At 37.4% G+C, this 16,652-nt stretch overlaps 1 protein-coding gene and 1 long non-coding RNA gene across 3 annotated transcripts; both read right to left on the reverse strand.

The window, feature by feature from the left end:
• Window positions 1-5,926: 5,926 nt before the first annotated feature.
• Window positions 5,927-11,399, reverse strand: LOC125987081 (uncharacterized). Of its 2 annotated transcripts, none has more exons than XR_007487868.2 (3): window positions 10,215-11,397; window positions 9,661-9,692; window positions 5,927-6,091 (listed from the first exon to the last, which is right to left on the reverse strand). It is a non-coding gene; the product is annotated as an uncharacterized lncRNA (long non-coding RNA). The 2 variants fall into 2 exon arrangements; XR_011085805.1 differs by lacking the exon at window positions 5,927-6,091 and adding an exon at window positions 7,650-7,833 and having other exon boundaries at window positions 10,215-11,399.
• Window positions 11,400-11,942: 543 nt separating this feature from the next.
• Window positions 11,943-16,220, reverse strand: LOC125987077 (uncharacterized). The gene is made up of 5 exons (XM_068648993.1): window positions 16,209-16,220; window positions 14,066-14,504; window positions 13,922-13,990; window positions 13,577-13,720; window positions 11,943-12,202 (listed from the first exon to the last, which is right to left on the reverse strand). Exons 2-5 carry the CDS (start codon window positions 14,501-14,503, stop codon window positions 12,041-12,043), a joined length of 813 nt encoding a protein of 270 aa, XP_068505094.1. The 5' UTR covers window position 14,504; window positions 16,209-16,220; the 3' UTR covers window positions 11,943-12,040.
• Between the last annotated feature and the right edge of the window lie 432 nt (window positions 16,221-16,652).

Below are 16,652 nucleotides of genomic sequence, written 5' to 3' on the forward strand. Positions count from 1 at the left end.
GGTTTAAAAAGGTCACTTCCGGTTTAAAAAGGTCACTTCCGGTTTGATTTGGGGTCACTTCCGGTTTACTTGAGGTCACTTCCGGTTCATTTGGGGTCACTTCCGGTTTGATTTGGGTCACTTCCGGTCTATTTGGGTCACTTCCGGTTTGATTAGAGGCACTTCCGGTCTAGCTGAGGTCACTTCCGGTTTATTTGGGGTCACTTCCGGTTTAAAAAGGTCACTTCCGGTTTAAAAAGGTCACTTCCGGTTTGATTTGGGGTCACTTCCGGTTTACCTAAGGTCACTTCCTGTTTACCTAAGGTCACTTCCGGTTCGATTTGGGGCACTTCCGGTTCATTCTAGGGTCATTGGGAGCACTTCAGGGTCAATCCAAGATGGCCGCCACACTGGAAGTGGGGGTCAAGGGTTGAATTGTGTAAGCATAGTGGAAGTGGGGGTGAAGGGGGTGAATATGGTAAGGATGAGGTGACCAAAGTGAATAAAGTTGGAATGGGTTGAATCGGTTGAAAAATGTAGAAATTAGAGTAGAAAAACCAAATTTTGTAGAATTTGGTTGAATTTCAAAATTGAAAATTTGGAAATTTTGGTAAGTGGGAAGGTGTGGAATAGGTAGGCAAAAGATGAACAGTTGAAAGTTGGAATGGGTTGAATCGGTTGAAAAACGTAGAAGTTAGAGTAGAAAAACGAAATTTTGGAGAATTTGGTTGAATTTCAAATTTGAAATTTTGGAATTTTTGGTAGGTGAGAAGTTGTGGAATAGGCAGGCAAAAGATGAACAGTTGAAAATTGGAATGGATTGAATCGGTTGAAAAATGTAGAAACTAGAGGTGAAAAACGAAATTTCGTGAAATTTTGTCGGAATTTTTAACGTGAAAACGTGAAATTTTTGAATTTGGGAATTTTGGGAATGTCGAGAATCATTCCGAATGTGGTTTGAATGTGCTGAATGAGGTGAATTTAAAAGGGGAATGACGTAAATGTGAAATGTAGAATCTGCCATTGAGAATGAATGGGGAAAAATTTGTCGTAAATTCGCGAATTTTGCGAAATCGGAAAATTTTCGGAACGAGAAAAATGGAAGCGCTCATCTCGTGAATATTTGGAATACGTCAAAAGTGGAACGGAGTGAATCGGATGAATTATGTGGAAGAAGAAGCGGGACAAAAAAGTGTGGAGAATAAAATATAATAATAATAATAACTAGAAAATGCAATTTCTGGAGAAATTGCGTGTGAAGGCGAAGACTTTGAATCACTTCTTGGCGAATGCTGGCGAATTATGCTGAAACGAGTTGAATTACTTGAGAAATGTAGAAAATAGAGGTGAAAAACGGAATTTTGGAGAATTTGGTGGAATTTCAGAATTTTGGAGAATTTGGTTGAGTTTAAAATCTTAAAATGTGGAATTTATGGCAAGTGGAAATTTGGGGAATAGGTAGGAAAAAGATGAAGAGTTGAAAGTTGGAATGAGTTGAATCGGTTGAACAATGTGAAAATTAGAGTAGAAAAACACATTTTTGGAGAATTTGGTTGAATTTCAAAATTTGGAATTTTTTGTAAGGGGAAGTTGTGGAATAGGTAAGCAAAAGATGAAGAGTTGAAAGTTGGAATGGGTTGAATCGGTAGAGAAATGTAGAAATGAGAGTAGAAAAACGAAATTTTGGAGAATTTGGTTGAATTTCAAATTTGGGATTTTTGGTAAGTGGGAAGTTGTGTAATACGTAGGCAAAAGATGAAGAGTTGAAAGTTGGAATAGGTTGAATCGGTTGAAAAATGTACAAATTAGAGTCGAAAAACGAAATTTTGCAGAATTTGGTTGAATTTCAAATTTGGAATTTTTGGTAAGTGGGAAGTTGTGAAATAGGTAAGCAAAAGATGAAAAGTTGAAAGTTGGAATGGATTGAATCAGTTGCACAATGTAAAGATTAGAGTAGAAAAACAAAATGTTTGAGAATTTGGTTGAATTTCAAATTTTTAATTTTTAATTTTTGGTAAGTGGGAAATTGTGGAATAGGTAGGCAAAAGATGAAGAGTTGAAAGTTGGAATGGGTTGAATCGGTTGAACAATGTAGAAATTACAGTAGAAAAACGAAATTTTGGAGATTTTGGTTGAATTTCAAATTTGGAATTTTTGGTAAGTCGGAAGTTGTGGAATAGGTAGACCAAAGATGAAGAGTTGAAAGTTGGAATGGGTTGAATCGGTTGAACAATGTAGAAATTAGAGTAGAAAAACAAAATGTTGGAGAATTTGGTTGAATTTCAAATATGGAATTTTTGGTAAGTGGGAAGTTGTGGAATAGGTAGGCAAAAGATGAAGAGTTGAAAGTTGGAATGGGTTGAATCGGTTGAACAATGTAGAAATTAGATTAGAAAAACGAAATTTTGGAGAATTTGGTTGAATTTCAAATTTGGAATTTTTGGTAAACGGGAAGTTGTGGAATAGGTAGGCAAAACATGAACAGTTGAAAGTTGGAATGAGTTGAATCGGTTAAAAAATGTAGAAATTAGAGTAGAAAAACAAAATTTTTGAGAATTTGGTTGAATTCCAAATTTGGAATTTTTGGTAAGTGGGAAGTTGTGGAATAGGTAGGCAAAACATGAACAGTTGAAAGTTGGAATGAGTTGAATCGGTTGAAAAATGTAGAAATTAGAGTAGAAAAACAAAATTTTTGAGAATTTGGTTGAATTCCAAATTTGAAAATTTGGAATTTTTCATAAGTTGGAGGTTGTGGAATAGTTAGAAAAAGATGAACAGTTGAAAGTTGGAATGGGTTGAATCGGTTGAAAAACGTAAAAGTTAGAGTGGAAAAACGAAATTTTGGAGAATTTGGTTGAATTTCAAATTTGGAATTTTTGGTAAGTGGGAAGTTGTGGAATAGGTAGGCAAAAGATGAACAGTTGAAAGTTGGAATGAGTTGAATCGGTTGAACAATGTAGAAAAAAGTGGAATGATGTAAATGTGAAATGTCGAATCTGCCATTAAGAATGAATGGGGAAAAATTTGTCGTAAGTTCGCGAATTTTGCGAAATCGGAAAATTTTCGGAACGAGAAAAATGGAAGCGCTCATCTCGTGAATATTTGGAACACGTCAAAAGTGGAACGGAGTGAATCGGATGAACTATGTGGAAGAAGAAGCGGGACAAAAAAGTGTGGAGAATAAAATATAATAATAATAATAATAACTAGAAAATGCAATTTCTGGAGAAATTGCGTGTGAAGGCGAAGACTTTGAATCACTTCTTTGGGAATGATGCCGAATGATGTTGAAATGAGTTGAATTTCTTGAGAAATGTGGAAAATAGAAGTGTAATACGAAATTTTGGAGAATGTGGTTGAATTTCAAATTTGAAGTTTGGAATTTGTGGTAAGTGGGAGGTTGTGGAATAGGTAGGCAAAAGATGAACAGTTGAATGTTGGAACGGGTTGAATCGGTTAAAAAATGTAGACGTGAGAGCAAATCTTGAATCCCCATAGAGAATGACTGGGAATTAAAAGAAAAAGCAATTGCGCCAAAATATTTTGAAATTTGGAACAAAAGGACAAAAAACGGCTTCAGGAGGTTCCCTTTTGGGGTTAAAATGTTGAAACGGGTTTAATCGGACAAAAATTGCAAAAGTTAGCTAAAATGTAGCTATTTAGGGCACTTAATGTTGAAATAAGATCACTTCCGGTTTGATTTGGGTCACTTCCGGTTTGATTAGAGGCACTTCCGGTCCAGCTGAGGTCACTTCCGGTTTATTTGGGGTCACTTCCGGTTTAAAAAGGTCACTTCCGGTTTGATTTGGGGTCACTTCCGGTTTACCTGGGGTCACTTCCGGTTTGATTTGGGTCACTTCCGGTCTATTTGAGTCACTTCCGGTTTGAATAGAGGCACTTCCGGTCTAGCTGAGGTCACTTCCGGTTTATTTGGGGTCACTTCCGGTTTAAAAAGGTCACTTCCGGTTTAAAAAGGTCACTTCCGGTTTGATTTGGGGTCACTTCCGGTTTACTTGAGGTCACTTCCGGTTCATTTGGGGTCACTTCCGGTTTGATTTGGGTCACTTCCGGTCTATTTGGGTCACTTCCGGTTTGATTAGAGGCACTTCCGGTCTAGCTGAGGTCACTTCCGGTTTATTTGGGGTCACTTCCGGTTTAAAAAGGTCACTTCCGGTTTAAAAAGGTCACTTCCGGTTTGATTTGGGGTCACTTCCGGTTTACCTAAGGTCACTTCCTGTTTACCTAAGGTCACTTCCGGTTCGATTTGGGGCACTTCCGGTTCATTCTAGGGTCATTGGGAGCACTTCAGGGTCAATCCAAGATGGCCGCCACACTGGAAGTGGGGGTCAAGGGTTGAATTGTGTAAGCATAGTGGAAGTGGGGGTGAAGGGGGTGAATATGGTAAGGATGAGGTGACCAAAGTGAATAAAGTTGGAATGGGTTGAATCGGTTGAAAAATGTAGAAATTAGAGTAGAAAAACCAAATTTTGTAGAATTTGGTTGAATTTCAAAATTGAAAATTTGGAAATTTTGGTAAGTGGGAAGGTGTGGAATAGGTAGGCAAAAGATGAACAGTTGAAAGTTGGAATGGGTTGAATCGGTTGAAAAACGTAGAAGTTAGAGTAGAAAAACGAAATTTTGGAGAATTTGGTTGAATTTCAAATTTGAAATTTTGGAATTTTTGGTAGGTGAGAAGTTGTGGAATAGGCAGGCAAAAGATGAACAGTTGAAAATTGGAATGGGTTGAATCGGTTGAAAAATGTAGAAACTAGAGGTGAAAAACGAAATTTCGTGAAATTTTGTCGGAATTTTTAACGTGAAAACGTGAAATTTTTGAATTTGGGAATTTTGGGAATGTCGAGAATCATTCCGAATGTGGTTTGAATGTGCTGAATGAGGTGAATTTAAAAGGGGAATGACGTAAATGTGAAATGTAGAATCTGCCATTGAGAATGAATGGGGAAAAATTTGTCGTAAATTCGCGAATTTTGCGAAATCGGAAAATTTTCGGAACGAGAAAAATGGAAGCGCTCATCTCGTGAATATTTGGAATACGTCAAAAGTGGAACGGAGTGAATCGGATGAATTATGTGGAAGAAGAAGCGGGACAAAAAAGTGTGGAGAATAAAATATAATAATAACTAGAAAATGCAATTTCTGGAGAAATTGCGTGTGAAGGCGAAGACTTTGAATCACTTCTTGGGGAATGATGTTGAAATGAGTTGAATTTCTTGAGAAATGTGGAAAATAGAAGTGTAATACTAAATTTTGGAGAATGTGGTTGAATTTCAAATTTGAATTTTGGAATTTTTGGTAAGTAGGAGGTTGTGGAATAGGTAGGCAAAAGATGAACAGTTGAAAGTTGGAACGGGTTGAAACGGTTAAAAAATGTAGAAGTTAGAGCAAATCTTGAATCCCCATAGAGAATGACTGGGAATTAAAAGAAAAAGCAATTGCGCCAAAATATTTTGAAATTTGGAACAAAAGGACAAAAAACGGCTTAAGGAGGTTCCCTTTTCCCTTTAAAATGTTGAAACGGGTTTAATCGGACAAAAAATGCAAAAGTTAGCGACTAATGTAGCTATTTAGGGCAGTTAATGTTGAAATAAGGTCACTTCCGGGGTGATTTGGGTCACTTCCGGTCTATTTGGGTCACTTCCGGTTTGAGTAGAGGCACTTCCGGTCTAGCCGAGGTCACTTCCGGTTTATTTGGGGTCACTTCCGGTTTAAAAAGGTCACTTCCGGTTTAAAAAGGTCACTTCCGGTTTGATTTGGGGTCACTTCCGGTGTACTTGAGGTCACTTCCGGTTCATTTGGGGTCACTTCCGGTTTGATTTGGGTCACTTCCGGTCTATTTGGGTCACTTCCGGTTTGACTAGAGGCACTTCCGGTCTAGCTGAGGTCACTTCCGGTTAATTTGGGGTCACTTCCGGTTTAAAAAGGTCACTTCCGGTTTAAAAAGGTCACTTCCGGTTTGATTTGGGGTCACTTCCGGTTTACCTGAGGTCACTTCCTGTTTACCTAAGGTCACTTCCGGTTCGATTTGGGGCACTTCCGGTTCATTCTAGGTTCATTGGGAGCACTTCAGGGTCAATCCAAGATGGCCGCCACACTGGAAGTGGGGGTCAAGGGTTGAATTTTGTAAGCATAGTGGAAGTGGGGGTGAAGGTGGTGAATATGGTAAGGATGAGGTGACCAAAGTGAATAAAGTTGGAATGGGTTGAATCGGTTGAAAAATGTAGAAATTAGAGTAGAAAAACCAAATTTTGTAGAATTTGGTTGAATTTCAAAATTGAAAATTTGGAAATTTTGGTAAGTGGGAAGGTGTGGAATAGGTAGGCAAAAGATGAACAGTTGAAAGTTGGAATGGGTTGAATCGGTTGAAAAACGTAGAAGTTAGAGTAGAAAAACGAAATTTTGGAGAATTTGGTTGAATTTCAAATTTGAAATTTTGGAATTTTTGGTAGGTGAGAAGTTGTGGAATAGGCAGGCAAAAGATGAACAGTTGAAAGTTGGAATGGGTTGAATCGGTTGAAAAATGTAGAAGTTAGAGTAGAAAAACGAAATTACGAAGAATTTGGTTGAATTTCAAATTTGAAAATTTGGAATTTTTTTGTAAGTGGGAAGTTGTGGAATAGGTAGGCAAAAGATGAACAGTTGGAAGTTGGAACGGGTTGAATCGGTCGAAAAATGTAGAAATTAGAGGTGAAAAACGAAATTTCGTGAAATTTTGTCGGAATTTTTAACGAGAAAACGTGAAATTTTTGAATTTGGGAATTTTGGGAATGTCGAGAATCATTCCGAATGTGGTTTGAATGTGCTGAATGAGGTGAATTTAAAAGGGGAATGACGTAAATGTGAAATGTCGAATCTGCCATTGAGAATGAATGGGGAAAAATTTGTCGTAAATTCGCGAATTTTGCGAAATCGGAAAATTTTCGGAACGAGAAAAATGGAAGCACTCATCTCGTGAATATTTGGAATACGTCAAAAGTGGAACGGAGTGAATCGGATGAATTATGTGGAAGAAGAAGCGGGACAAAAAAGTGGCGGGAATAAAATAGAAGAATAATAATAATAACTAGAAAATGCAATTTCTGGAGAAATTGCGTGTGAAGGCGAAGACTTTGAATCACTTCTTGGGGAATGATGCCGAATGATGTTGAAATGAGTTGAATTTCTTGAGAAATGTGGAAAATAGAAGTGTAATACTAAATTTTTGAGAATATGGTTGAATTTCAAATTTGATTTTTGGAATTTTTGGTAAGTGGAAAGTTGTGGAATAGGCAGGCAAAGGATGAACAGTTGAATGTTGGAACGGGTTGAATCGGTTAAAAAATGTAGAAGTGAGAGCAAATGTTGAATCCCCATAGAGAATGAATGGGAATTAAAAGAAAAAGCAATTGCGCCAAAATATTTTGAAATTTGGAACAAAACGTAAAAAAACAGCTTCAGGAGGTTCACTTTTGGGGTTAAAATGTTGAAACGGGTTCAATCGGACAAAAAATGCAAAAGTTAGCGCCTAATGTAGCTATTTATGACAGTTAATGTTGAAATAAGTTCACTTCCGGGTTGATTTGGGTCACTTCCGGTCTATTTGGGTCACTTCCGGTCTGATCAGAGGCACTTCCGGTCCAGCTGAGGTCACTTCCGGTTTATTTGGGGTCACTTCCGGTTAAAAAAGGTCACTTCCGGTTTAAAAAGGTCACTTCCGGTTTGATTTGGGGTCACTTCCGGTTTACCTAAGGTCACTTCCTGTTTACCTAAGGTCACGTCCGGTTCGATTTGGGGCACTTCCGGTTCATTCTAGGGTCATTGGGAGCACTTCAGGGTCAATCCAAGATGGCCGCCACACTGGAAGTGGGGGTCAAGGGTTGAATTGTGTAAGCATAGTGGAAGTGGGGGTGAAGGTGGTGAATATGGTAAGGATGAGGTGACCAAAGTGAATAAAGTTGGAATGGGTTGAATCGGTTGAAAAATGTAGAAATTAGAGTAGAAAAAACAAATTTTGTAGAATTTGGTTGAATTTCAAAATTGAAATTTTGGTAAGTGGGAAGGTGTGGAATAGGTAGGCAAAAGATGAACAGTTGAAAGTTGGAATGGGTTGAATCGGTTGAAAAACGTAGAAGTTAGAGTAGAAAAACGAAATTTTTGAGAATTTGGTTGAATTTCAAATTTGAAATTTTGGAATTTTTGGTAGGTGAGAAGTTGTGGAATAGGCAGGCAAAAGATGAACAGTTGAAAGTTGGAATGGGTTGAATCGGTTGAAAAATGTAGAAGTTAGAGTAGAAAAACGAAATTACGAAGAATTTGGTTGAATTTCAAATTTGAAAATTTGGAATTTTTTTGTAAGTGGGAAGTTGTGGAATAGGTAGGCAAAAGATGAACAGTTGGAAGTTGGAACGGGTTGAATCGGTCGAAAAATGTAGAAATTAGAGGTGAAAAACGAAATTTCGTGAAATTTTGTCGGAATTTTTAACGAGAAAACGTGAAATTTTTGAATTTGGGAATTTTGGGAATGTCGAGAATCATTCCGAATGTGGTTTGAATGTGCTGAATGAGGTGAATGTAAAAGGGGAATGACGTAAATGTGAAATGTCGAATCTGCCATTGAGAATGAATGGGGAAAAATTTGTCGTAAATTCGCGAATTTTGCGAAATCGGAAAATTTTCGGAACGAGAAAAATGGAAGCGCTCATCCCGTGAATATTTGGAATACGTCAAAAGTGGAACGGAGTGAATCGGATGAATTATGTGGAAGAAGAAGCGGGACAAAAAAGTGGCGGGAATAAAATAGAAGAATAATAATAATAATAATAGAGAATGGTGTAGAATAACATATGTGTGAAGGCCATCGCCTTCACACAATAATAGAGAATGGTGTAGAATAACATATGTGTGAAGGCCATCGCCTTCACACAATAATAATAATAATAATAATAATAGAGAATGGTGTAGAATAACATATGTGTGAAGGCCATCGCCTTCACACAATAATAGAGAATGGTGTAGAATAACATATGTGTGAAGGCCATCGCCTTCACACAATAACTAGAAAATGCAATTTCTGGAGAAATTGCGTGTGAAGGCGAATACTTTGAATCACTTCTTGGGGAATGATACCGAATGATGTTGAAATGAGTTGAATTTCTTGAGAAATGTGGAAAATAGAAGTGTAATACGGAATTTTGGAGAATTTGGTTGAATCACTTCTTGGGGAATGATGCCGAATGATGTTGAAATGAGTTGAATTATTTGAGAAATGTAGAAGTGTAAAACGAAATTTTGGAGAATTTGTGGTGAATTTCAAAATTGAAATTCATGAAGTGGGATTGAGCTGAACCTGTTGAAGTTGGAACAATACAAATAGGTTAAAAAAAATGGAAACTGCAGGTGAATATGTACATTTTAGAAAAAACAGTAAGCAAGAAAACCAGTAGGCGAGTAAAAACAGTAGATGCGCAAGAAATATTAGTCAACAATTAGAAACAGTCAGCAAGATAACTAGTAAGAATCAAATCTGAATCTGTCCTTATTCGGCATAACATAACATCTGCATGACAACATAACATCCACCAGGTGTCAGTGCTGAGCCACAGTTATTAGACATAAGATGAACAGTTTAAGTTTGGAACATGTCGAAAAAGACATTCCTGTCCACAAAGCCCAGTGAAAGGATACTGCTGCTTCAACGTTGGGGATGTCTGGATAATCTGCAGCAAAATCGAAAACAACACCAAAAATAAATCCTCTATCCACATTAAAAGTAAAATAACATTGAGTTTCTTTAAAAGTTGACAGAATTACATTGCATGTACAACGAAAAAATATGTACATCTCTTAAAACTTGTTACAAATGTAAGGCTGTGTGTGCAATTGTAACAGACAGAAATGATGAAGCCGGCTCATCCGCTGTGCAACATATTTATTTTCAGCGTCCTCTACTGGCAAAAATACATATTCCACTTGGACGCACAGGTTTCTTCCTCTCAATAGAAAAAAACCTTCCTATAAACCAAAAATTCTGGGGAGGCAAGTGCCACATAATGTTGATCTTTTATTTATCAATGTATGCAAACGAATAGTTTTTATGTATTATCTATCTGTTTACCTGGTCGTTTATTACACCCAAAATGTATTATAGCTTTTTCCATACGGTGCAGACATCCATTCTCATTCACATACATTCTCATATTCACCTTGATCAGAGGGTTTTAAAAAAAGTATTTACATACCATCTTTGTAGTTGCCTGATGGATCTGTCCAGGTTCCCCCTTGCTTAGTCTTGCGTTTTTTCGTTCGCGTCCACCGTGTTGCATGTTCCTTAACGTGAGTCAGTTCCACATGGACTATGGAAAATGTGCGTCGGCAGACAGTGCATATTTTCCTCACACTTTTTGACACATCTATTTTCTGCTTCACCGTCCTCTCGGCAAGATTGAAACTTGTGTGCTTTTTTTTTTTTAAGTAATACTTACCCCCTTGCGGTCGCAGTAACTGCCTGGAACGCGTCCATGCTGCTGAGTTAACTTCTGCAATCTACTTTGCGGTGCCACTGCACTTCAACCAATGAGATAATAAACTAAAGACAGCAGAAGTTGCAAATATCCTAAAATAAGACATAGGTAAAATACTATATACTATACATGAGAACCATATACGATACATTAATACCATTAACTACACATTAAAACAATACTTTAGCGACTGTATTTGCTATAAACAAATAAATAAACTGGGTCGCCTAAATCGGCGGATGACGTCGCCGGTAATGATATCCAACATCCACGAGGTGTCAGTGCTGAGCGACACAATCAACAGATTGTGAATCTATTTGCAATACCGTAATTATTCTAATTATCGGCCATATTCTAATAATCGCCCAGTGTGTGTTAGCGATGGGATAAATAAAAAACATTGGTACCTCTAATTATCGCCCATGCTGCTAAAAATTCCTTCCAAAACTTACGTTTTCCTCCGTGACCGCATGCCGACGTCATTGCGCAAGTTTCAATATAACTGATTTGACAGCACGTTGTGTGTCCCTTTTAAATTGTTTTTCTCCGTAAATTATGATACAATTATACATACAATATCCTCACACAATTACCGTATGCGAGGCATGCGCTCGAACAAGACGATCGCGATAATATGACGTGGGCAACACGTGATGTGCGACGGTAACGTGTCGCATCGATGGCGCGTCAATGGACGCATCCCGCTGTTCGAGGTAGATCAGAACAGCCGCTGTTCTAGTGTTAAGAACACCAGTGAGATACTACATAAGGAAAATATACATATTATCGCCCATTTCAGTGCCCCTTGTAGATCGGACAATAATGGGTGATAATTAGAATAAATACGGTAATTTAATAAAACGGGTCACCTAAATCCACGGAAGACGTTGCTTGTAATTATTTCATACAGCCACTAGATGTCAGTGTTGAATGACTAAATCAAGATAGGGCTCTTATTTGCAATAGAAATATAATAAACTGGGTCACTTAAATACACGGATGACTTTGCTGGTAAGGATTTTCAACATCCACCAGGTGCTGAGCGACAGAATCAACAGATAGGGAAGATACTGCTTATCACCCAACATATTGCACATTTAGCAAAGTTTAGTAAAGACCTACTTACTTTTTTTCTGGTTTTGTTGTAGCTTATGTGGTTATCAAGCCAACCTACGTATGAAAGGAAAACTAAATATGTCTAAATAACTTGAATTTTGGTGTAGGAATTGTCAATAATAATTCATCATAATTTAAAAAAAAACAGTAGGAAAAATATGGGGGGGAATTAAAGTATCTATTGCATTGATACAACTAATACATTTATTATAATGACACAACACACAATTTATACACAGACAACTAAATATAACTAAGTGGTGACATATATTATCATAATTTAGATTAAATTAATTCAATTTAATAAAAATAAAGAAAATAAACAATGACTATTTTGTGCATATAACTTTAATCATAGAACATTTTAAACAGAACAACAAACAAGTAACAAGAAATACAAACAATAAAACAAAAAAAAAAAAACAAAATTACCACAAAAACCCCTCTGGGGGAAAATTAGGGCCATCGGGGAATCTTTGGTTCCACTTATTCAAAGGAACATCTTTGGTAGCATTGTTGGCGTCGACAAGCTCCACGTGTTCGCCTTTTATTTTAAAGGCCATCACGTGAAACGCCTCGTCTTCCAGTTCCTGCGCAAAGACATTTAATGACAATTTATTATGTGTTTAAAACACCACAAGAAAACATGATGGATGGATGGACGGACGGATGGATGGGGTTGGGAATGTATGTATGTAGGTAGGTAGGTAGGTAGGTAGGTAGGTAGGTAGGTAGGTAGGTAGGTAGGTAGGTAGGTGGGTTGCTTAGATAGATAGGTAGGTAGGTAGGTAGGTAGGTAGGTAGGTAGGTAGGTAGGTAGGTAGGTAGGTAGGTAGGTAGGTAGGTAGGTAGGTAGGTGGGTTGCTTAGATAGATAGATAGATAGATAGATAGATAGATAGATAGATAGATAGATAGATAGATAGATAGATAGATAGATAGATAGATAGATAGATGGGTAGGTAGGTGGGTAGGTTGCTTAGATAGATAGATAGATAGATAGATAGATAGATAGATAGATAGATAGATAGATAGATAGATAGATAGATAGATAGATAGATAGATAGATAGGTAGGTAGGTAGGTAGGTAGGTAGGTAGGTAGGTAGATGGGTAGGTAGGTGGGTAGGTTGCTTAGATAGATAGATAGATAGATAGATAGATAGATAGATAGATAGATAGATAGATAGATAGATAGATAGATAGATAGATAGATAGGTAGGTAGGTAGGTAGGTAGGTAGGTAGGTAGGTAGGTAGGTAGGTAGGTAGGTAGGTAGGTAGGTAGGTAGATGGGTAGGTAGGTGGGTAGGTTGCTTAGATAGATAGATAGATAGATAGATAGATAGATAGATAGATAGATAGATAGATAGATAGATAGATAGATAGATAGATAGATAGATAGATAGATAGGTAGGTAGGTAGGTAGGTAGGTAGGTAGGTAGGTAGGTAGGTAGGTAGGTAGGTAGGTAGGTAGGTAGGTAGGTAGATGGGTAGGTAGGTGGGTAGGTTGCTTAGATAGATAGATAGATAGATAGATAGATAGATAGATAGATAGATAGATAGATAGATAGATAGATAGATAGATAGATAGATAGATAGATAGATAGATAGATAGATAGATAGATAGATAGGCAGGCAGGCAGGCAGGCAGGCAGGCAGGCAGGCAGGCAGGCAGGCAGACAGACAGACAGATAAAAAAACTTAAAACCTAAAACAATTTGATTAATTTCATGACCATAATCACAACCACAATGATTTTATACAGTCAAGGAAGCAAGTGAAATTATATGTCTGTAGGGCTGTATCTGAGACAAAATCTTATAAAATTGGTGATCCAGATTTAGAGAAAACTCCTAAAGCATGAATCTGACTTCAGCCTTGATGATGATGAGCCACTGATAGCATTTTTTGTCAAGTAAATAACAGTTTGTCTATACACAGGAAAAAAACTGCATGCTTTAGGTACCTTTATCACAGTATTTTCTGTGGAGTGGAGCTCCACACCACCAGAACAAGCTGTCTTCATGTGCGTCATAGATAGCCGCTGTCCAACTTTTACTTGAAAAAAGTTGCTCTCTCGCCACCTGAGCACTTTTATTTCCCTGTGATCCTATAATGAAGATGTCAAATTAGTACTAGCTGTTGAAATGTAGATCTAGGCTACAATTACGAAGGCAACATGATGCCCTAAGGGACCTTACTCAGGTGAAATGAGAGTGTGATATATATCAATATTTAGACACACACACACATGTACACATACACACGCACATATACGTAGTGTGTGAGAGAGAGAGAACAATCAGTTTACTTTTTTTAAAAAAAAAATGCCCAATGGGATCGGCATCCCACGTGCAAACACCATCCTGATGGGGCGGATCTAAAAAAAGAAAGACAGATTAAACCTCAATACTTCATGAAGGAGAGGGAACAAAAAGAGAGAGATTGATCTTACAGCAGAGACAATGCCATCTGTTGTAAAGAGGACACCCTCCTCGTGGTAAATGTCCTTCAATTCTCTGGTAATACTTGAAGGGTACAAGAGAGCTGTCCCCTTCTCCTCCAAATGGGCCGTCACCTCCATCCTCCCAGCCACATAGATGGAGGTGTTGTGCCGGGAGAGGAGGACCCCTTCCTCTCTTCCCCGGCCAAAATTTATAAAACGGAATGTACCTCCGACAGAGACGTCGGAGGCTAAATTCGGAAACAAAATGAATTTACACACACGGTGGCCGTCACAGAGGGCGACCACTGTGTTGCAGTGGGAGGTCCCAGCCTCCACTGTCCCATCCTCTTTTAAGAGCCATTGAGAGTATTTTTTAATCGTTTTTAACGCCACTACTTTGGCCGTGAGCGCCGCTGGCAACTGGTGTAGGGTCCATAGGTTTTCCATTCTGAAAAAAATTAATAAAAAAAATAACTGATCAACAGAGACATAATTACTACAGCACTTATATATGGTTTAATTAGTCTACATGATGACAGAAATTGATTTCATAAAATAGCAGCCCTACCCCTTTGGAAGGACTATGGTAAATGTGTATACCCTTCCCCAAATGGCTATTGTAGAATTGTTTTTTGTTGTTTTTATCTATCTATCTATCTATCTATCTATCTATCTATCTATCTATCTATCTATCTATCTATCTATCTATCTATCTGTCTGTCTGTCTGTCTGTCTGTCTGTCTGTCTGTCTGTCTGTCTGTCTGTCTGTTTATTTATTTATTTATTTATTTATTATTTTCCAATGAATTACTTCCAGTTTTGTGTATTTTGGAAGTTGTTAAGAGTTGACTCCTTTGATCTACAATTTCATTCCCTACATAATTTAGGAAGCTCATATCATGTTGGCGCCTGTGCATTTGTTCCCACGGTAAGCAAATATTCTAATAAATTAGCACTCTAAAATGTGTGATTATACATTTATATGTGCACTCTAAGAAAATAAAACGCTTTTACGAGAAAAAATACAGCGGATTGTAAAACACATTACACAACCTGTAAATCTTACAATTTAAAACTATAATTCCTCACAAAATAACATTTGTGTACAAAACTGATAAATCCAACATCAATTTTAAACCAATTTAACATGACTGCCTTCATTTTCTCATGTACAATTTGCACGGAGACATTGCTTATTTTACATCTGATCGCATTCAATTTCACTGAAAAACATCAGTGTAAAAGTATTAATAATCATCATTAAAAGCCTCATTTTGAGAAATTAATTAGACTGATTATTTTCTATTTGTTATAGTGAATAAACATTTGCATACTACTGCCAGAAACGGTGCTGAGAGTTGACTCTTTTATCTAGCCGCGCAACTCGCATGATTGACAGCGCCACCTTTTTTTTTTCTGGCCGCTCATTCGTTCCCAGGATTTTTTTCCCTCATGCGGTAAGGATCAAAAGAGGTGTCCAGCCTTGTTAAGGCGGCATCACAATGTTACACGGATAAAACAATATTGCCCATTTATAATTGTACAAATAAGTTTATACAATATGACTCGGATTATTTGCTCATTTCGTTTTAGAGTACGCACTACTAAATGATAATTAGTCAAGACACACAAAATGCACCAAGATGTACATTCTCTGTCTGTCTTAAAAACTAAACCATATGAAGAAATATATTGTTCGAGAGATGCTTACTAATGGATACATTTTTTGAGGTCATAGGACTCTTATAATAGATATAATAATATACATGTTTAAGGTCATAGGACTCATGTAATAGTTTTACACTTGCCGTCGTGCGCGAGGTTTATTTTGCTTCTTTTTTCCATCGTGCTAGAATTCCAGCTCTTCTTCAACCAAATCGGTACAATTGTTATTATACCTTGTAAGAAACGAACCTGAAGACGTCTTACTAAAATTCGCGTGTACAGGCTTTTTAGGAACATTTGAAAAGGCCTGTCTGTACACGCTAAAAAGTGAGGATGTGACTTAATTTTCACCCAGTTTAAAGTAGCAAATACTAATTTACACAGTAACACAATGGTGTACAGTACAACAATAGACTACAAAGTGTTTATAAATGTTTTGGGAAAATCTAATTTCGGATCGGGGTGACATTGATAAAGAGCGACTTACCTCTTTCGATGTCTGGGAAGCTCTGGCGGGAACCGTGCGCCCCAACATGTTTGTGGGTAGTGGGAAACTTCAACTACAGTGCAGGCTAAACAGATATGCAACATTTGCGTATGCGAGCAATAAAAAGAGTGTCAGATATATGCCTGTAAATTCGTGTGAAATGTGACTATACGATTGAGTGAACATGTTACAGCATTTTAAGCTGATGTTCATGATATGATATACATACTACGATCATAGTCCTTGTGAATTCAGATTTCTTTGAACGTATCACAACCCCCAACCCCCGCCCCCATGCAACTTTAATAGTATTGACCAATATGATATTAATTACACACGCAAGAAATAAAAATACTAACAGCTAAACACCTCATGTGAAATGTGATTCTACGATTGAGAGCTGTCAGTCATGGTCAAAATATATTTTTCACCATGACTACAGTT

The sequence above is a fragment of the Syngnathus scovelli genome, chromosome 19, assembly GCF_024217435.2.
Source record: "Syngnathus scovelli strain Florida chromosome 19, RoL_Ssco_1.2, whole genome shotgun sequence".
In the NCBI taxonomy this organism is placed as follows: Eukaryota; Metazoa; Chordata; class Actinopteri; order Syngnathiformes; family Syngnathidae; genus Syngnathus; species Syngnathus scovelli.

Bases quoted from the DNA above. Each gene is read 5' to 3' on its own strand.
- LOC125987077 (XM_068648993.1), bottom strand. From the start codon at position 14,503: ATGGAAAACCTATGGACCCTACACCAGTTGCCAGCGGCGCTCACGGCC. The intron at 13,991-14,065 runs GTAAGATCAATC...TTCTTTTTTTAG, and splicing joins CAGATGGCATTGTCTCTGCT to ATCCGCCCCATCAGGATGGT. The intron at 12,203-13,576 runs GTACCTAAAGCA...GTCTTTGCGCAG, and splicing joins CAGAAAATACTGTGATAAAG to GAACTGGAAGACGAGGCGTT.